At 39.8% G+C, this 21,701-nt stretch overlaps 2 protein-coding genes across 2 annotated transcripts in view; both read left to right on the top strand.

The window, feature by feature from the left end:
- LOC139464174 (mucin-like protein) overlaps positions 1 to 9,036 on the top strand; it is a 26,336-nt gene extending 17,300 nt beyond the window's left edge. Inside the window, exons 13-22 of the mRNA XM_071245701.1 lie at positions 783 to 902; positions 1,330 to 1,455; positions 2,027 to 2,146; positions 2,719 to 2,979; positions 3,231 to 3,353; positions 4,213 to 4,338; positions 4,491 to 4,601; positions 5,912 to 6,025; positions 6,975 to 7,235; positions 8,759 to 9,036. Coding sequence (XP_071101802.1) covers positions 783 to 902; positions 1,330 to 1,455; positions 2,027 to 2,146; positions 2,719 to 2,979; positions 3,231 to 3,353; positions 4,213 to 4,338; positions 4,491 to 4,601; positions 5,912 to 6,025; positions 6,975 to 7,235; positions 8,759 to 9,036 — 1,640 coding nt within the window. The remainder of the gene's footprint in view (positions 1 to 782; positions 903 to 1,329; positions 1,456 to 2,026; positions 2,147 to 2,718; positions 2,980 to 3,230; positions 3,354 to 4,212; positions 4,339 to 4,490; positions 4,602 to 5,911; positions 6,026 to 6,974; positions 7,236 to 8,758) is intronic.
- LOC139463840 (uncharacterized) lies at positions 8,963 to 21,701 on the top strand. The gene is made up of 6 exons (XM_071245215.1): positions 8,963 to 9,007; positions 9,438 to 9,579; positions 11,488 to 11,729; positions 13,341 to 13,444; positions 14,265 to 14,309; positions 20,013 to 21,701. Exons 2-6 carry the CDS (start codon positions 9,515 to 9,517, stop codon positions 20,046 to 20,048), a joined length of 492 nt encoding a protein of 163 aa, XP_071101316.1. The 5' UTR covers positions 8,963 to 9,007; positions 9,438 to 9,514; the 3' UTR covers positions 20,049 to 21,701.

Raw genomic sequence — 21,701 nt, 5'->3', positions numbered from 1 at the left:
GTCATTACCATCATAATTCTTACGAAGAATTAAGTGGGTATAGATATTATTAGGGCGCCTGTGTTTTCGTATCGTAAATATTCTTTGTTAAGAGTAACATTTTATGCCAGCCATGTCTTATACATTATTCCTAATATTTATATAATGCACTCAATGCGGGAAAATACGATGGTAATACTCTCTTTATCATATAGGGGCGGTCGGGTAGCCTAGTGGTTAAAGCGTTCGCTCGTCACGCCGAAGACCCGGGTTCGATTCCCGACATGGGTACAATGTGTGAAGCCCATTTCTGGTGTCCCCCGCTGTGATATTGCTGGAATATTGCTAAAAGCGGCGTAAAACCATACTCACTCACTCACTCTTTATCATATATTGTCATTCTTCAAGTAATCAAAGGGGCGCTGGGCAGCCTAGTGGTTAAAGCGTTCGCTCGTCACGCCAGAGACCCTGGTTTGATTCCCGACACGGGTACAATGTGGGAAGCCCATTTCTGGTGTCCCCCTTCGTGATATTGCTGGAATATTGCTAAAAGCGGCGTAAACCCATATATACTCAACTTTAGATACAACGTAAGAATACAATACCTGAGTGAGTCGTTCCTTTTATTGTTAAGTCCATAATGATTTGAAACCATGTTCGTTTACATAAGCACTAAAACATCTGACCTCATTTTCATACTTACATGTAATAAGCGGATTTATAATATGCAAGTTTATCGGACTGGTTTGGCTCATCCATAACCATATCGACTGTATAACCACAACAACAACAACCAATTTCAGACATCAATGAGTGTGTTGAGAGACTCGATCACTGTGACCAGGACTGTATCAACTCCCCGGGGAGCTTCCACTGCAGGTGTTACCAGGGGTACAACATGACAGAAAACGGGACTTGCAAAGGTAACACATACACATGTAGAAGAAATTCATACCCAAATGTGTCCTCCAACAATCTAACTGTGGCATGCGATAACACTACATAATCATCTGATTGTGTTTTGTTGTACTGAAAACAACAACTAATAATAAATAATAACTCGTGACCTAATTTTGAAGAAGTTCCCTTCAAGAAAATAAAGCTGCAAATCCGTGAAATGTTTGTGAATTTCTTTACATGTGTGCTACTGTACACTGGGGAATCTCACCAGTTATATATAATATTCCTCAGGAGATTATTTGCGAGATAATTTATTTTTACGTTCAGTTTGACATTCATCGCAGTGAGAACATTAACTATCATAATTATATAGCCATGTGTGTGTGTGCTGCCTCCTATTCGCTCGTGTACACGAAATGGTCTCATAACATGGCACCCCCATGACCGCAGTTGCAGCCGGACTGAAGACGTGTACGGAATCTAGCCTGAACTGTTCCCACTGTATGGAGGGCTCAAGTGGTCCCCAGTGTTTCTGCCCACGAGGGTGGACACTGGTAGATAACACCAGGTGTCAAGGTCAGAACACTTTTCATTTACAATTCAACATCTACAAATGAAACTAGATACCCTCTTCGATTAGACACTGATTAGACAACATTGACGTCAAGAGTTGGTGCACTCTTTTGACCATTATGAATATAAACAATACTAACATTTTTTTGGTTGAATAAACATTTGATTTCGAATCTAATAAAAATATTTAGTTTTAAACCTTTGCGTCCGTATATGTAAGAGAGAAAGCATATCCGTAACCTTATCCAGTATAATACTTGGTTAAGAAATATATTGTTTGTTTGTTACTTAACGCCGCACTCAGAAGCATTACAACTATAGGAAAACGATGTGTAAATAATCACGTCTGAACCAGACTATCCAGTGATTGGTGTTTGGAGCATCGATCCGCGCAATTGGGATACGATAACATCCAATAAACTAAATCCCCAAGCCCGACCACCCGATCCCTTTGGTCGCCTGTAATCACCATGGGCGGCTGGGGACCTATGCTATTCCCCGGAGCCCCTACTGGTCAATTAAATGTAAAAAGAATGTTGAATGTAGTGCACTCGTGTTACTATGTCTTGGTTAGACGTCGACGAATGCATCACCAACAGTCCCTGCAACCACACCTGCCACAACATCCAAGGCGGCTTTCTCTGTTCTTGCGACCCTGGATACATGCTTGAGAGTGACAAGACGACGTGCCAAGGTACAACATCACGTACATGTACATTGGACTGAAATTAACTTTGTCTTCTAAGAAAAGATGAAGAAAACTCTAACTATTGAGACCATTCCTGTTTTTTAATACATTGATTTGGGGAAATGGGGCATTCCAAATGAATAGACGTGTGTTCTGCGCTCTTGTCTCACTAACAGCCATCGACAACCATACGATTTTACCCTCTCAATGTTATTTATATACAAAAAGGAAGACTATGTGCGCTCATTCAGATCAGTTCTTGGTTCCAATATGTCTCAAATTATCGTGCTCTTTTTATCTTCACTTTGGTTTTCTAGACAAAAAATGCCGTGCAAAAGAAAGTATACTCATATGTTTGATTGTGGCTAAAATGGATAAAACAAGAAATGGTTATTCGATGGTAATGTATCATAGTTGTGTTTTGGACCTTAATATAAGTTTGCAGCATTTCAGCGACTGTTTTCAGCCTAGTAAAGTTACAACACTGGTAGCATTTTGAGACTACTTGTTACGTTAGGTCTTCCAGCCTTTGAGTGTCGTTCTACGGCTTCCTATAAGCGTATGATGTTACTCCCCAGCTTGCACGGATCCATTGAAGTTCGGACCAAATTGTTCATCGAGCTGTGCCCAGTGTCAACATCTTAAAGAATGTGACCCAGAGAAGGGATGTATTTGTGAGGATGGTTTTACCGGAAGTAACTGTAGCGAGGACACAGACGAATGTGCGAGGACACCCTCCCCTTGTTCTGGCGACTACGAGAGTTGTGTCAACAACCCTGGTAGCTTTGACTGTCCCTGTAAGGAAGGGTATGGTAGGAATCTCAAAGGAGTGTGCCAAAGTAAGTATATATCGCTCGTTATCCATGGACAAATAATATTAGAAATGGACTCTTCAACAATGCAGTTACTTTTTTCTGATTGATATTTCATAATTCTATTTTATTGAGCATGACTTGTACAAAAAAGGTTTTCTTCTGCAAAATAAAATTTATACAATTATCATTATACCTATTACTGTGTACAGTAAATTAATTTTATTGAAATAATGTTCAGGCGCCTAATACTTAACTCCAATCTATGTTCGTTGCAGATATCGATGAATGCAAGACTGGAGATTATAATTGCCCGGAACATGCCAGTTGTCTTGACAACGAAGGGAGCTACAGGTGTATTTGTGATGAAGGCTACTCGGAGAACGGAACTAGTTGTATAGGTATGGCCAACACCATTAACATGGCCTGATTCATACACTTTCACAATTCACACAAAGAAGTTCGAAACGGGCACTAAGTATAGAATTTCAGTCGTGACGAAATGTGACGTCAAACCAGATTCTACTCCTCTTATGCCCCATGCTTGGTGAACTCCAGGGAATATGTTATAGTTTTGTTTGTTTGTCTGTACTTTAATGCCACAGTCAGCAACATTCTAGTTGTATGACGTCGGTATGTAAATAATCGAGTCTGGACCAGACAATTCAGTAACTGACATCATGATCATCAATTGGGATACAATGGCATGCATAAACCAAGTCAGCGAGTGTGACAACCGTTAGTCTTCCTTTAAGTCAAGCATAGTCGCCTCTTATGACAAGCATAAGAAGACCTATTCTAACCCGGATCTACACGGGTCCAGGGAATATGAGTTATATGGGGAAGATGATTTGAGTATTCTGTGAAGCATACTTTAATATAAAGTAGAAAATAATATATATTTTCGAACATTGTGACTTTGAACCTAAATTGAGCTATATCATCTAATGTCAGCTTAATGTGGGAGGAAAGCCCAAAGTGATGGTAGTCTTATAATTGTTGGGTTTAGTATAACGACGCTTTGAACAGTATTCCAGTTATATCAGCTTAATGGGGGAGGAAAGTGATGCACGTCTCAGACATTCAACACTTTCGCTGACAAACCTAGAAACATAATCAGATTGAACCTGGAGCCGGACCAACGTTCATATATGTCTGCCCATAGGACACCGAATTGGGCCGCCCGTGCCCCTATTTTAAAGGATACGCCTGTGGAATGCATATTACGATCCTTCATGTATTCCCTGTCTCACAATTCAGACATCGACGAGTGTACACTGGAGACAGACAACTGCGTGCAAGATTGTGAGAACATAAACGGCTCCTACAACTGTCTCTGTTACCCTGGCTACGTCATCAACAGCGACGGCTTCAACTGCACTGCTGGTAAGATTGGGGAACACCTAGCAAATGTTTAATGGATCGGGATTATGAATACAAGTGTTTTGATTTGTCTGTCTTCTAAATTGGTTTCCTGTGGTATATTGGTGTGTAAATCTTCATAAACACGGCTAACCTATGTTGTCTCAACGATATAGATATGGAAGATAACCCAGAGGAGTGCACAACAGATTGTGGGAGCAATGCAGTATGTGACCGGGTCTGTGTTTGTGAGAGAGGCTACGACAACGCTACCGGGACATGTGAAAGTGAGTCTAAACCATTAATTTACCATGAAATTTTACGCTATTCCGATTGGTTGATCAGAGGTATCAAATCACAATAACCACCTCTCATTGAAACAATCCAATTTACCACTACTTCACCGCGGAAGCTTAAACTTCTTTTTCAGGTATTGTCATAGGCATTTCACAATACTTATATGTACCGTCACGGTTCTAAATACAACTTGGCGCGGTTACATTTGCAGGTGATCAAGCTCTACATTGAAAACATAGGTTTATGTCCTAAGTATAAGGATGAGAGTTAAACTACTGTCTCATTTTTACTATTTCACAAAGATTACTACTAGGTATATATGTACTCCTCACTACTAGATACTACTAGATACTACTAAAAGTATGTACCTATGTGCATTGTCTACCGAATAAGCTTTGCTATCATGACTTCATAAATACATGCTTATGGTATTGTCGGAATCGTACAATGGACTCTGCTTTAGTAGTTGTTTCTTATGATTAAGGAAATGACTTTTTGTCGCTTTTATTTATAATCTGAAGAACTTTATCACGCCATACTAGTGTATGCACTTTAGAACTAAACATTGCAACGGTCGCTTCCTTCCTATGGACCTTTAGAATAATGCTACAGTGTTCCTGCGCTTTTCGGGCAAAATATAATTTAAGTATATGAAAGGCAATTACATTTTTCATGCAATGAGGACGAATACGTGGATAAAAAATGAGTGCGAAAAATACATTTTATGTTTGATTCATCGTAGGAAATCATCGATTGATAATATCTTTATGAGAAATAGAATTACCATTGGAATACCATGTATGATAGTCCGTGACAGTCGGTTTCCTGCAACCGTAAATATGTTTCCGTTCACACTTTTTCCTGTATATCTACGTCTATCTTTCTCCGTACAATTTTATTACCGACCGTAAGGTTGCAAGTGTGTGCGTTAATTTTCAGGGGTTGAGAATTTAGGGATAAATAAATACTTTTATGAAAATGATTTTATTATGTTTCTGTATCAAAACATACACACACACACACACAAACATACACATTACTCTAGTTGATTTGGATAAGGCTTTTCAGACAACACTAATAAAAACACTGGTATTTCCTATAATTTCTCATTTATGGAATAGGTGGGACAACAATGCGTATTAAGTATGAAAAGATAAGCATAATGGTTCACCCTCTTGATTGTTTGTGTAACGTGTTGTTAGCTGCATGTGTAACACGAACAGGTGGAACAGTTTTCGGCTTTTTGAAATTGTTACCTTCACGGACCGCAGCACGTCATCAAACAACTGTTATATTACAGAGACAAATCCTTGCAGTAGACACCCCTGTACAAATGGCAAGTGTGATAATGCCACGGGTTTCTGCCTGTGTGATGATGGATACTACCTGGACAACACCAAGCTAAGCTGTACAGGTAACGACATAATATTATACGTGCATATTTCAGATAATGGGGGACATATGCTTCACTTCCCAGTGCCCATTTACGGTCGAGGTATATCAATAATGAGTACATTTCTACAGCGCCAAGTTCGATGTCTAGCCTTCACTCATGTCGGTATGCTCAAAGCGCTACATCATACAGGTCAATGGATCAGTGCGTTCTCAAATGTTAGGCTCAACTCACTGGGGAGTAAACACCCAAAGTTGCTTATATTGGGGTTACATTACCACCTTATCCTACCGGGTACCCATTCCCTGCTTGTAGAACAAAGGCATATTTCGAACAAGTCACTTGCCTAAGGAGACACGATATGTAACATTTGTTTCAATGCTGGGCAGGACCGAAACCTTAGAAATTCTCAGGAGTCGCGTTTGCACCGGCTATCCATCCAACTACTTTCCGCCACCAAACTTCGCATTGTACACATGGCTATGATGCAATTAGTAACTTGTGTCAAACCGAGACGTTCTTTGTGCATAAGTTGCTGTAACTACATTTGATCATTATATAAACCATACCATTCGAGTTTCAATACAAAGAACCTGGAATAAAGCTTGGTGTGTCAGTTTAAGGTTTCTCATCGTTTGACGCTTGAAATGAAGTTTTAAAAAATATGTTGACGACCTCCTTAATATTAACTGGAATACCCTAAAATGCATCCCCATTGTCGACATTGACGTCACATTTGTGCCATGCTGGTAGAAGAAGTATGACATGCGTTTCATGGAATGTCACGTGACACACGTGACAAAACAAATACCCTTCCCTTACGCAAACCGTGGTAATGAATATTTTTCACGAGAAAATGCTGCAAACTGATTACTCGAGGAATTATCGACCAGACTTAAATCTAAAAATCTACGTATAATTGCTGTGACATGTTGGAATTTATTTGACGGAATTGTTTCTCTGTAAACAGCATGTTCAGGTGGAACCTGGGGGCTTGACTGTACGGAGAGGTGTACTTGCGGTCCCAAAGCCAACACAAGCAACTGTAACCACACCAGCGGGGCGTGTTTTTGTATGCAAGGCTGGAGTGGACATAACTGTACTAAACATGAGGACGAATGCATATATGACGTTTGTGGTAAAGGAGTAACTTGCACGAACACTGCGGATTCGTTTAATTGTTCTTGTGAGAAAGGATACAGCCATAACCCGGATAAAAAGCAATGTGAAGGTATGTTAGAGGTCTTCCCAACATGATATACTGTATACTGTTTACACGATGTGAAGGTATGTTAGAGGTCTTCCCAACATAATGTACTGTATACTGTTTACACGATGTGAAGGTATGTTAGAGGTCTTCCCAACATAATGTACTGTGTACTGTTTACACGATGTGGAGGTATGTTAGAGGTCTTCCAAACATTATGTACTGTGTACTGTGCCAACATTATGTGGTGTGTACTGTTTACACGATGTGAAGGAATGTTAGAGGTCTTCCCAACATAATAAAATGTATACTGTTTACACGATGTGAAAGTATGTTGGAGGTCTTCCCAACATAATGTACTGTGTACTGTTTATACGATGTGAAGGTATGTTAGAGGACTCCTCAACATAATGTACTTTTTATACGATGTGAAGGTATGTTAATTGTCTTCACAACGTAATTGACATTTTTTTCTTTCTTTTTCCGCCCAAAATGCATCTGAATTTAAAGGCGAGTTAAATAATCCCAGCGTTTGACAAATATCAGGTTAGATATGGAATGCTTGGCAAGTGAAAATGCATGTGTGTGTTGCGTATATATGTTGTATTATTCACACAAATACTGTTGACACCAGTGCATGGACATGTGTATCCTGATATTTATTTTACAATGCATGAACATGTTTTCAACAGCGCCGTCCACACTGCAAAACATGTATATTTGATGAGTGTACGCCTATACGTCACAAGATCTGCACACAGAACAGTTACTGTAACAACACCGACGGTGGCTACTTCTGTTACTGCCACACCGGCTTCCGTTTACATTCTGATAACGTAACCTGCATCGCCAGTTAGTTCTTTCATAGTTATTAAGTTCTTTAAACAGTGCGTTGAAATACTGATTTCATGCATAATGTTTCATTTTTACAATGGGTTAGTGAGTATTTATTCAACGGCTTCATCGATATATTGGACGAACAAGGGAGATAACTCTTTAGATAAGCAACTTCTATATTACAGTCCCCCAGAAGACCCGGGTTCGATTCCCGACATGGGTAAAATGTGTGAAGCCCATTTCTGGTGTTCCCCGCCGTGATATTGCTCGAATATTGCTAAAAGCGGCGTAAAACCATACTCACTCACTCTTCATTACAATGAATGCGACGTTTCCATGTAGAAAATAACAATGTTATCAAGCAAGTATCGGTGTAGATAATAAAACGTACTGTTATCATGCTTCACAACGGTGTTAGGATCTACACCGAAACATCAAATTGATTGTAATAAAGAAGTTGTATGTCCATAAAATTACCTCCCTTGTTCATCATACCAACTTCCAAATGCCACTTAAATAAGTCACATACTCGATGATGTTACAATGGGAATAACGGATAGTGTTAAAGATGAAAAATATTCTTGATGAATGCCTCTAATAGATAAAATATATCCTGAAATGATTTAAAGATGATTTGTACTAAGCACACGACAAACACAGTAAATTCAATGTTGTCTCATATCATGAATAACCTTTCTCTGTAACGACAGTCCCACGGAAGTCCGATGTCACAACCACTGAACACCAAAGTAGTGCCACCAGCACCAGCACCAGCACCAGCACCAGCACTAGCTCCAGCACCAGCTCCAGCACCAGCTCCAGCTCCAGCTCCAGCTCCAGCACCAGCACCAGCACTAGCTCCAGCACCAGCACCAGCTCCAGCTCCAGCACCAGCACCAGCACCAGCACCAGCACCAGCACTAGCTCCAGCACCAGCTCGAGCCCCACTAACTACCAAGGTAGTGGCACTTATTACCAGATCACCTGAATTTGAATGAAATATGTTTTAGAATGGGTTTTTAAATGGATACTATCCAAATTTCTACCCACATAACGATATGCTATGAAAATGGCTCTTGGAAAGAAATTGCACGGTCTTGAACTCTCAACACGTTGTAATGAATGAAAACAGGGAAGAGGATGGTTCACAATTTTGTCTTCACTAACTACCCATGTTACTCACAACTGTCTTAATGGCAGATATATTTTACAATATATTTCTTATATAATTATGTGTCGATCTCTGTCTACTTTGAGACCTATTGAAACATTGTTTGTGTTTCTCTTTCATTCTTTTGAAAGGTGTTTATCTGTATTCATCAACTGTCTGATAATGAATCATTCTGCTGTTTAGGTATCATGTTACTAAACAATAAGCACTTTCATTAGAACTCTCTATCTCCCTGGCTGTTGGACTCGGCGTTGGAATCCCCTTATTCATCATCTTTGTCGTCTTCATCGCTGTGATGGGTGTATATCTCCACAGGAAACGCAACAGCAGAGGAGATGTATTGGTCAACGAAAATGATCCGTAAGTTAGAACCGAAAGACCTTCTTCATATTTGCAATAATAACAAGTCGCGATGCCTCTAACTGACGTTACAAAGGACTATCATGGTCTGGAGGTTTGAAACGATGATGGAATTCACATATATCATATAAAAAGCTGTAACCAATATGCTCTTTCTGGAGCAAGGGTAGGGTGTTCAATTAGTCAGACAATCTAGCGTGACGGCTAAATTGTGTATCTCTGAAAAGGTAGAGGGATAAGACATTTAGGCAAGAAGTAGGCATCCCCATGGGCCACTGCTGTGCTAAAATTATTTCATGCATATGAATCGAAATGAATCGAAATGTCTGCTAGGATTGGCAAATTCAAATAAGGGAATCTAGACAAGAAGATTAATTTAAACATCCGGTATATTGATGACCTGAAATGGTTCAATAATGGTGAAATAGCCAGTTCCGCTCCACTGATTTACCCACTTGAACTAGAAATATAAGAGACCAGGGAAACCGCCACATCTGTTTCATATTTAGAAATCTGTATATCAATAAAGATCCAGAGTGACCACCAGACTGTTTGACAAGAGGGATAACTTCAACTTTCCAAAAGTCAATGTCCCTTTCATGTCCCCTTATATCCCACCAGCTCCAGAGTTTGCAGTTTCCACCTTTTGAGGTACAATCGAGCATGCTCTTTTCACGAAGACTTCAATAGCGTAATACTCTTGCTAAAACAAATGTTCGATGAGGGTTAATGAAACCGGTAGGGCTGGAAATGCTTACCCATGTTGCGAACACCTGGTGTCATCACAGATGTACGGTGGCCCATAAGGGACATGTAGTCTGTTTTTGAATATTTTGATTTTTCACTTACTTTTACCGTAACCTTTTGCTAATAAACACAATATGTCATACAAATATGTGATAAATCATGTATAAAAACAACCGAAAACATGGAAAATGTTCCTTCATGAAGCCTTTGAGTCGCTAAAATGTGAAGCGAAAATGTCAAAAACTAAAATGGAAAACTGCAAAAACAAAAACGAAAATGTCAAAAACTAAAATAAAAATGTCAAAAACAAAAACGAAAATGTCAAAAACTAAAATGAAACCACAGAAAACTATTTTCACCGAGGTGGAATTAGTTTTCTGCATTTTCGTTTTAGTTTTTGACATTTTCATTTCAGTTTTTGACATTTTCATTTTAGTTTTTGACATTTTCGTTACACTTTTCAGCGATTGAATATCTTCTTTACACATGTTTTATCAGATATTGTAAGACAAATCGTGTTAATTTGCAAAAGGTTACGATAAACAGTCTCCATGTCCCTTATGGGCCACCGTACGGATGATCCATTCATATCATTTTCTCCGCTATTTTACATTTACGACCATTGGAATCGCTCTTGTTGGATAAAAGACTGATTATTCTCTGGCGTTCACACATTGTGTGTAGCCATTCAGGGATTCGGTGTGGCAAGTCTGTGAGCACCAGATAACTCCTTGGCTCCGAAGCCATACATTTACATGAGGCTTCAGATAGCTCAGTGATAACTGACTACACTTGGCACAATAAACGATGAATGCTTCAATAGTGTTGAAAGCGGCGTAAAATATTGCCCAATATACCTCGAACGCAAGATACAGGTACAATGTATGCCTCAAAGGATACAGTAAGCCAGGGCATCTTTTCTTGGACACTGAACTTGGTATGTATATTAGGGAATATTTTCACGCATTCGACAGACAATTTTAGAAATGAGAAACAAATATTTGTAATAATTATGTAGTTTGTGAGACGTTTACAGATTATTGTGAAGTGATATTTAAGGCCCAGTTTTCGTTGTGAAACATACAAGTTTAGTATATGCGTATTAGATAGATTTATTGGAGAACCTTGTGTACTAATATTCAACATACCTCTCAACTGCAGGTATAATATAAGACAAGCTTTCGGGAGTTGGACATCTACGATTGGAAGTCGTGGGCGTCGTAGTATGGACAACGATGACGTCATGCATGGGATGTATAATAAATACTACAACAACTGGGGCACCCCAGGCAACACATTTAAGGGGACAACGCTAGGGGGCGCTTCCAACTTGAGGTTCTACCGGTCCACCAAGAAGAGTGGTCCACTGGAGTTTACACCAAGCATGACCAGAGTCGATGCCCGTACGTATGCAGGGAACATTCAGCTTTTGTAGATATTTTAGTGAAGGCAGCAGTGAGTGAGTTGGTTTAACTCAGTTTTGAACATTATTCCAGTTATATCACGGCGTGTCAGCTTGATGTGGGAGGAAACGGTCGAGGTGATGCAGGCCGTAGCCGTTTATCACTTTGGTGAAGCCCGCGAACACGGGTATGGTGCTACCAAAGCTGGAAACATGATTCGGGATCGGAACCCACGATCAGAGGTTTCTGGCACGCCTTAGAGACGCAGCAGCAGTACATCGACGTGTTTTGGAATGCCTTTACTTGCCCATTATTCATTGTGTGGTGGTAGGGGTACGGTTGGGAAGGTGCAGTTTCATCCGGGTAATTCGGGTTGTTAGAACCTTCTGTGAATGTGTAGGCCAAAGCAATATAGTGTGTTGCATGTTCACAGCAATAGTGTTGCCCGAAACATCCTTGGATGGCTCGAGATGATCTGCTTATTTGCGTAAATGATCAAATGCATGCAATTATCATGTAAACGTGAAATGTATCTGTTTTGATCGTATGTGACATGTGATTTCCTTGGGGTATCACATGAATAGATGCAACTTAGTCAGATGAAATAGCGTTTTAAGCAATGGGTCCAAGAGGATACAAAAATATGAAATAACCAGCAAAAACTATCAATATCCAATGTGAATCATAACGTATCTGGAGCCCGGTTATTGATGACGTTACATATATATTACGAAAACAATTATTCTCCAAAAGGTCAAAGGCGCCGACTGCATTTTCCTGCAAGTGCATGTGTGTATTTACGTTATAATTCGCTGACGTAATGACGCTGTAATATTGTCATTCCTGTCAATCAAAATTGCACATCCACATCAATTGTCGATCGGTTAAACAGTTTCGTACAGTGAGGTTAATAAAACACCTTTTAGCGTTGGCAGTCGTGGGAAGGAGAAACAGACAAGGGTGTATCAAACAAACGTTAATGGTGACTATTGCCACGATATAAGTTAAAACCTCACCTTCTTGTCCTGGGACCTTTACACAAAGTGATGCGTGAGCTACGATTATCGTAAGTCTAATTTAAGTATTTAATTAATAATTTACAATCGTCTCACGGCTGAGATCGCTTTTGGGACTGGGCCCTGAACTATTGAAACACCAAAGATCTCGGGCCCAAGTGTCTTTGTGCATTAACTCTAAAAGTTCCGGGCGAAATTATTCTTTTTTACACTACAGCAAAATTTATTTCATAAATAATGTTTAGACGTCTCACTGTTCGGTGTTTGGGTTGAATATTTATGAATGCGGCTTCAGCTGCGACACATTCTGTGGACCCGTGAAGATCCAAGGCTGAATAGGTCCTCAACAACCAATGCTTAAAAGGCGACTATGCTTGTCCTAAGAGCCGACTAACGGGATTGTGTGATCAGGCTCGCTGATTCATCGTATCCCAATTGCGTAGATTGATGCTCATGATGTCAATTGTCTTGTCCAGATTCGACTATTTACATACCGCCGTCATATTCATGTAGCTGGAATATTACCGAGGCGACATAAAACAACAACCAAACAAACAAACACAAAAACCAAGGCTGTGTTTCATCCATTTCACAGCAACGCCGTCCTCGGCTGTGCAAGGGGAGGACGACCACAACCCTGATCGCGGCTCCAACTTCTCCTGGGACTTCCTGTACAAGACTCTCAAACCCGATGAAGATGTAAGTATAGTACAACAGTGTCCATTCCACCCAGACAGTGTCTCCGTACAGCATGTCATTGTCTCTATATACGGAGTCCGTTCTCAATACAACACAGCATTGTTTATTTAAACGTTGGCTGCGCCTCCGAACACTAAATTAGTGCCTCTATACACCGAGGTGGTGTCTCCATATATCTCTCAATCCATACAGATCCATACAGATATTGTCTCGATACACCAAACCAGTATCACTGTCACCAAGTCTCAGTTCCCCGAGGCTGAGACACCATAGGCTACAGTGTCTTCACACACCACACCAGTGTCTGGATACTCCGAGTCAGTGTCTCCATATACCACTGCTTGCCTCATACCCCAATACTATATCTTAATATACCCCTATACAAGGTCTTCATCCACTGAGACACGACCATGCTTGTCGTAAGAGGCGACTAACGGGATCGGGTGGTCAGGCTCGCTGGCTTAGTTGATGCATTTCATCATATCCCAATTGAGTACATCGGTGCTCATGATATTAATCACGCGATTGTCTGTTTCAGACTCGATTATTTACATACTGCCGTCATATATCTATAATATTGCTGAGTGCGACGTTAAACAGCAAACAAACAAACTGAGACAGATTGTGTAACATTCAGCGCGCCATGCCTATGTTTAAATGTATCTCACACACATATAAGAGGCTTGTTTATTTTGAAACAATCTTTATCTTGATTTTAATATCCGTAAATGAATAACGTTTTAGGATACCTAACTATTCTCGCCAGTAGCAAGAGTTACACCACCACAGAGGCAAGCACCTGTCTTTTTATGTGTTTCAGTTCCGCCTACAGAGGCCCGTGGTGTCACCAGCCCAGTCCTCTCAGGTACAACAGATAGAGTCAATTCTTTCATCCCCCGGGGGCAATTGTGACCCAGTCGTCCAGAGCTGAATCCCATGGGCACGTTAGAAACCTATGATCGTGGGTTCGAATCCCCATTCAACCCGATCATGTTTCCAGCTTTGTCAGCACCTTGGGCTTCGTGCTCGTGGGTTTTACAAAAGTGATAAAGGTCTGATACCTGCATCACTTCGGGCTTTCCTCCCACATTAAACTGACGCGCCGTGACATAACTGGAATATTGTTCAAAACGGCGTTAAACCCAACCCAAATCATCCCCTTTATGTGTATTGCTGGAATATTGCTAAAAGCGGCGTAAAAATCACACTCACTCATTCCCTTTATGTGTATGTCACATACAGCGCAAGCGGCGCAGGCGGCCCATCATAATTCACTGTGCTGCCCGTGAAGATCCGGGGTAGAATATCGTGAAAGGGGACTATGCTTGTCGTAAGAGGCGATTAACGGGATCGGATGGTCAGGTTCGCTGACTTGGTTGTTGCATGACATCGGATCCCAGTTGCATGGATCAATGCTCATGATGTCAATCACTGGATTGTCTGGTCCAGACAAACAAACAAACAGACAAAAATCACTGTGCTGCGTTACATACTTTGGGCGTGCCAGAAACGTTTGTCAGTACCATACCGGTGCTCGTGGGTTTCACATAAGTTGTGAATGTCTAAGACCTGCAACACTTCGGGCTTTCCCCTCACATTAAGATGACACGCCGTAATGTTAGTGGAATATTGTTAAAAGCGGCGTGAAACAAACCCACTCACTATAACCGATGCTAGTTACACTCAAGTGTATGTAAAATTGTGAATAGATGTCGTAAATATTCATGATCTAATTGTTAAATTACTGATACAATTCTATACAAATTTCTAGAATGGGTGACAGTTTATGCAACAATGGCAATTAAAAAACTCGGAAAAGCTGTTAAATCATATACAATACAACGCTGCGAAACCCCCGCAGATACTCCGCGGGACATTTGCTAAATTTCTGCATGGATACATTAACATTACGCCCTAAAAACTGATAATCCGCGGATTTCTGCAAATATTTGCCCCTCATATGGGACTGATTAGTTTTATCGCACACGGGCACAATTATCTACCACATATGTAAGTAGGATTATGATCTGAATACAGGATAATATATTGAGTATTTAAATATCATCTAGAAGTAATACACATACATGTGTAAGAGAGAGAATTTGTGGAAGCTAACTTCTTTATGATGAGGAACATTACACTTTCAGGGTATATGGGGCGGTCGGGTAGCCTAGTGGTTAAAGCGTTCGCTCGTCACGCCGAATACCCGGGTTCGATTCCCGACATGGGTACAATGTGTGAAGCCCATTTCTGGTGTCCCCCGCCGTGATATTGCTGGAATATTGCTAAAAGCGGCGTAAAACCATACTCACTCACTCACTCACTCACTCACTCACTCACTCACTTTCAGAGTACAGTAAACCACGGTTATAACGAACACGCTTATAACGAACTGACGGATATAACGAACTTACTTTTTGGTCCCGACTATCTGCTGTAGTTATGCTGTATATATGCGTATAACGAACTACGGTTATAACGAACTAAAATTAGTAGTCCCTTTGAGTTCGTTATAACCGTAGTTTACTGTATATGCTTTCTCCTTCATCATCTTATATTCACCTGATGGAGGAGTAAGTGTTCCTCATAATACAGAAGTTGACATATATATATTCTCTCTCGACCTGTTTATATTAGCCACACATAATTTGTAACGCTAAGTTTGATGTCATTGATTAGTGTCTGTCATTAGTAATCAGTTGATGGAGGTAAGAATCTAAGAAGTTGTAATCTGTTTGACTGCATAAATTAGTCAATGATAACAGCCCATCCGTTTGAAAGAATTGAGTAACAGAGCTACAGCAAGACATTAGAAATTGTTTTCGAACTGGGATGTAAATTCTAAATATCAAGTGAATAAGTGAGTGATTGAGTGAGTGAGGTAAAATTTAATGTTGCATCGGCATTATTTCAGCCATATAGCGACTCAAGCGAATAAGAGAAAGTGACTTCTCTGTGAAAACCACTCTTAATGAACATTGCCAATAAAGTACCAATCACAGCTATAAAATACTCTCCTATAACTGTGAATGACCAAGTTGTATTCATAACAACCTCTATTAATAGTTGAAATTCTTAAGTAATACTTTTTTCAAGGCGTACACACAAGTGAATAATATTACCTTCGTGTGTGAATGAGCTTAATACTTGGAAGCGTTCGCTCGTCACACTGAAGACCCGTGTTCCATTCCCCACATGAGTACATTGTGTGAAGCCCATTTCTGGTGTCCCCCGCCGTGAAAGCTGTAATATTGCTAAAAACGGCGTAAAAATGCACACTCATTTGACTCAGCTCCCGGCTTCATAATGTTGCTATACCCCAGTCAACAACACCTCAAACCAGTCCAACAAGGTCACGCTGCCCATGCAATATCATCCCTTCAACCGCCAGTGCACATGCAAGGTGTTGAGTGTTAATATCTGAAAAAACTATTGGACCAACTCCAGTCAAAGTTGGTTTGAGACTATTAAACAGTCATACATTATGGTAGCATTATGCAGATGGCTGTTTCAATGAATGCTCGTTCCGCCCGTGACGAACAGGTCTGGTTGTTGATGAAATATAGTGATAGCTAAATAGTCAGATTTTTTATTCATGCACCGATTGTCTTTAAATGTAATATCCAGTTATGAATGACTGTTTAATAATCTCATACCAACTTTGACAGGAGTAGGTCCAATAGTTTTTCAGATTTTGTAGTAAACGTCGGTACCTCAAATTACCTTCCAGACTACATCTAAGTACAGATTATATAACTCTTACCGATAAGGAAGTGGGGTTGTGGTGTTTCATGCGAAACGGACGACACTGAATATTGTCTAATAAATGCATACATGTAATAGAATGAACCATATATAATTTAAGTAAGGATAAGAAGTTATGGATGAAGAACTTCTTTATTACAATTGTTCATCCATAAATTCTTATCCTTACTTAGTACTCGAACTTCTAAATGCCTATCAAAGAAGTCATATATAATTTACCGGTCATAAACTTTTTCTAGCTACAAACAATATACACAAGCTAGTTATTTGCCATAACAAATACTTAATTGTGTTTTCTGTTCTTTTGAACTCACGCACAAATGTTTATTCTTATTTATCAGATTGAAATTGAGTAGGTAAATGTGGTTTTACGCCGCTTTAAGTAGTATACCAGCAATATCACGACCGGGGACGCCCGAAATGGGCTTCGCACACTGTATTCAGGTGTGGAAGAATCGAAACCGGACTGTCGGCGAGACAAGCAAACACTTTAACGGCTAGGCTACACCAACGCCCCGATTGAAATAGAAAATTATGATAGCATGAGCAGGGATAATAGCCCGCTCAGTAAATTAGTCCGAATCTGTAATTAGACAGACCTGCTCTTAGGCAAATGTGTGTGTATATGCAAGTGTAAATTGACCTAATAAGAAGATGTTTCATGGAAGGTATATAATGTAATACAGTTACAACGAATTATGATTAGTAACAGCATGTAACCTGTGAAGATTCAGTGTAGAAAAGGTATTCAGCAACCCGTAAAAGGCGACTATGCTCGTCGTAAAAGGGATCGGGTGGTCAGGGTTGCTGTCTTGGTTGATGCATGTCAATCAAAGGAATGTCTGGTACAGACTCGATTATTTACAGACCATCGTCATATAGCTGACATATTGCAGAGTGCGTCGTTAAACAACAATCAACATGGATACTAACTAACATCTTGTAAGCGTCTCATAAACAAATTACAATTTGTACAAAGTACAAAAATTATATAAGGCATTGACTTTTAAGGGCACATCTCAACGAGCACATTTCAGTGTGTTATAAAAAACAGGGCTGGAGATAAATTAGGCATTACACGTGCTAGTGAGAATATGTTAATTATATAAAGTCTCATGTCAAAGTTTCAAACAAACAGGGGCAATGCATTTAAATTTCATTCGATTTTCGATGGGAATTGGATCATCCCCGTTCCCAAACATAGTCAAGTGGGGGATTTCTAAAGTTTCGATCAGAGTCACTAAAGTTGAATATCTATATGATAATCTTCCTGTATAACGTATAACACTATATGTAAATACAATAACACCTTGTTCATTAAATATCATACTAACACTCAATATTTACACACACATTTAACTTAATAAAACGGTTTATCTTCGCTTAAGGGTTATATACACATTATACATTGAGTTGTTTCTGGCCACAGTAAAGTCAAGAACATGTACTCGTTTGTCAACCAGCGTTTTGTTTCTGAGCCAGTGGGTGGATATGAATATACGCCCAGTTAGGATATTTTCCAGCAATATATCGACGGGGTACCCCTACACGCACCAGACTAAAGGCTCTCATTAATTACACTCTATGGGACATCAAACGGAATCTTATCGTGACAAGATAATGCATCCACTGATAGACTAGCCTACCACCCCACACATTCTCGAAGGCAATACTTGGATGTGTTGTTTAGTTTCTAGAAAAAAATACAAGGATTATTTATCTGACACTTGTGTACTGCGTAACAGACAACATGTGAAGTATGTAATGTTATATGAACGACTTAGTAACACACACGAGGTAACCTACAAACTTGGATATCAATATTCAATGTGCAGGACCAGGCTTCACGTGTAAAGCATAGTTTATATGCCACCACATAGCCCTTGTATCAAGGTGACACACAGAGTTAACGTTGTCCTGTTTGACTCTAGTTGCAGATTCATTAGGATTTAGTTTAACCCTGACCAAAATAGTGCATATCGCTTTTTCCTGTTTGGCCCTGCTTTGACATTCTTTAGGATTCAGTTTAATCCTGTCCAGAATTGTGCATTTTTGTGTGTTTAATTGTACTTCAGGAATGTCTAGTTGTTTGGACACGCTTTGTGAAACTACACACATCCAAATAAGGAAACTCTTAATAATTTATTTGCAAAAGCAAAAAGCGTCATCTTACAGGTAGCTAGGTCATCAGTATTAAACTTGTGTGTTGGAACACGTGACCAAGTTGATAGTTAAGAGGGTATGTTAGGGTGTAGGAAACTAGTGATGCACTGAAAGCACTTTTAGTTCACACTAATACAAAAATATACATTTGACTGTCTAATACAATACACCTGACTGTCTTGTTGGTTGTCTTTATGGTTGTAATACAATATACAGTCAGTATAAACAGTGTTCTCTTGTTATATCACAATGAAACTAGTGTTCAAAACTTCAAAACATCTTTCAAAACGTGTGTGTGTTTATCAACCATTACCTGCAAGCCTTTCACTGGGTTACATCATGTATTTCGTCGAACCAACCAAGGGCACGATCGTCCCATAAAACTCCTAATTAGGCCTATTATACAATACATTATATTTTGCCAAAATTCGAGGGTATCCGCACATTATTTGCGAATTATTCGCATTTTCTCCACGAATTCTTTGCGATTTAACTGCAGAACACGATAGCAAACTTTGGCGTTGTAGTTTACCATACCTGTTACACAAATGAGTCCCGTAATGGGAAGCGAGAGGCGTGTTTGTATCCCATATATTTTCTGCTACAAGCAATCATTTTCATTTAGACCCATATGTTGTAGATACCGTCTGGACAGATGCCTGCATCTAATGTGTGAGATGTAGCAAGCACTACCATCTTGTGTGACACATGTAGCTCAACCACCAAGTGTAACCTAATGCCTGTAACATGTGTCACGTGTAGCTCAACCACCATGTGTAACCCGACGCCCGTAACACGTATCAGATGTAGCTCAACCACCATGTGTAACCAGACGCCTGTAACACGTGTCACGTGTAGCTCAACCACCATGTGTAACCAGACGCCCGTAACACGTGTAAGATGTAACTCATCCACCATGTGCAACCAGACGCCTGTAACACGTGTCAGATGTAGCTCAACCACCATGTGTAACCAGACGCCCGTAAAACGTGCCAGATGTAGCTCAGCCACCATGTGCAACCAGGCGCCTGTAACACGTGTCAGATGTAACTCAACAACCATGTGTAACCAGACGCCTGTAACACGTGTCACGTGTAGCTAACCACCATGTGTAACCAGACGCCTGTATCACATGTCAGATGTAGCTCAACCACCATGTGTAACCAGACGCCCGTAACACGTGCCAGATATAGCTCAACTGCCATGTGTAACCAGACGCCTGTATCACTGTACGATCCAGTGCACATATCTGAAGTCTGCACTCCACGACACATCCCCAGGACTTGAAATGCAGCTTCTGTTCACCCTTTGTTTCGTCCGTCTCCTTCAAGCGAAGGAGGTGACATTTTCGACATATCAAGTGCAGTTCTGAATGAGTGTTAGAGATACGTTAAATTGAAATGAAATCTTGAGCAGAAACCATTTTTAAATCTTGCAAGGTTTATGTGTGTAACAGGTGCGAGTTGGTTAGTCAAGGTTATATTATGTGTGGACAAAGACTCATATCGTTATTTACATATATTTTGTCAGTCAGGTTTCCGATTTAAACTTTATAATATGGTGCAATATTTATGTTATTACCTTGCCTATGTTTGCCATGTCTAACATGTTAGTTTTGTTTTTAAAACAAAGGCTAGGAACTTTAGCACTGTTGCTTTGTATTGCTTTTAACCTTTCGTTTAACGCAATATTTATGTAAACAATGTATACAATGTATAAACTCTGTTGTGTCATTCAGTACTACCTTGTTTGGGATATCCTGATCATTTATTTGGGAACTATAGTATAAAAATTGTAAGTGATTTCGTGGCATTTGACAGGCTAACCAAGCAATAAGGTTTGCGTTAATGTTTCCATAATCCGAAAGGTAATTAGCACATGCCCAGTTTCCTGATTGGGTGATACTAAGGGCGGGGCTTTTGTTTAATTATTATGCTGAAGGAATTTCATGAGATTGGCGTACTTATTTATAAGAATTGACTTCAATATGTTTTTACGTTTATGGAGTAAAAGCCATGTGCACATTTTGCATTAACCCGCTATGCGGACGTACACAGTATGTACACCGGTTTTCACGTTCATACCTCCATGAACGCAACAACTATAGACGCCATTTCTTAAATATATATAAAATATGTACTCTCTATATACGGTGATACTTTTTCAACTATGTCGTGATGAAAGAAGGAATAATGTTTGCTTACGCTATTTTGCTTCCTTTTTGTAGCATTGTAATACTTGTTTTATACTGACAGTATTAAACATGCGTTATTCATGTCTATTTGAATCACATTTTTCTATTCCTTGTGCCAATATAGACAACACAAGA

The sequence above is a fragment of the Haliotis cracherodii genome, unplaced genomic scaffold, assembly GCF_022045235.1.
Source record: "Haliotis cracherodii isolate W230 unplaced genomic scaffold, xgHalCrac1.p SCAF_16, whole genome shotgun sequence".
Classification (NCBI taxonomy): Eukaryota; Metazoa; Mollusca; class Gastropoda; order Lepetellida; family Haliotidae; genus Haliotis; species Haliotis cracherodii.
This window is presented reverse-complemented; position numbering and strand designations above follow the sequence as displayed.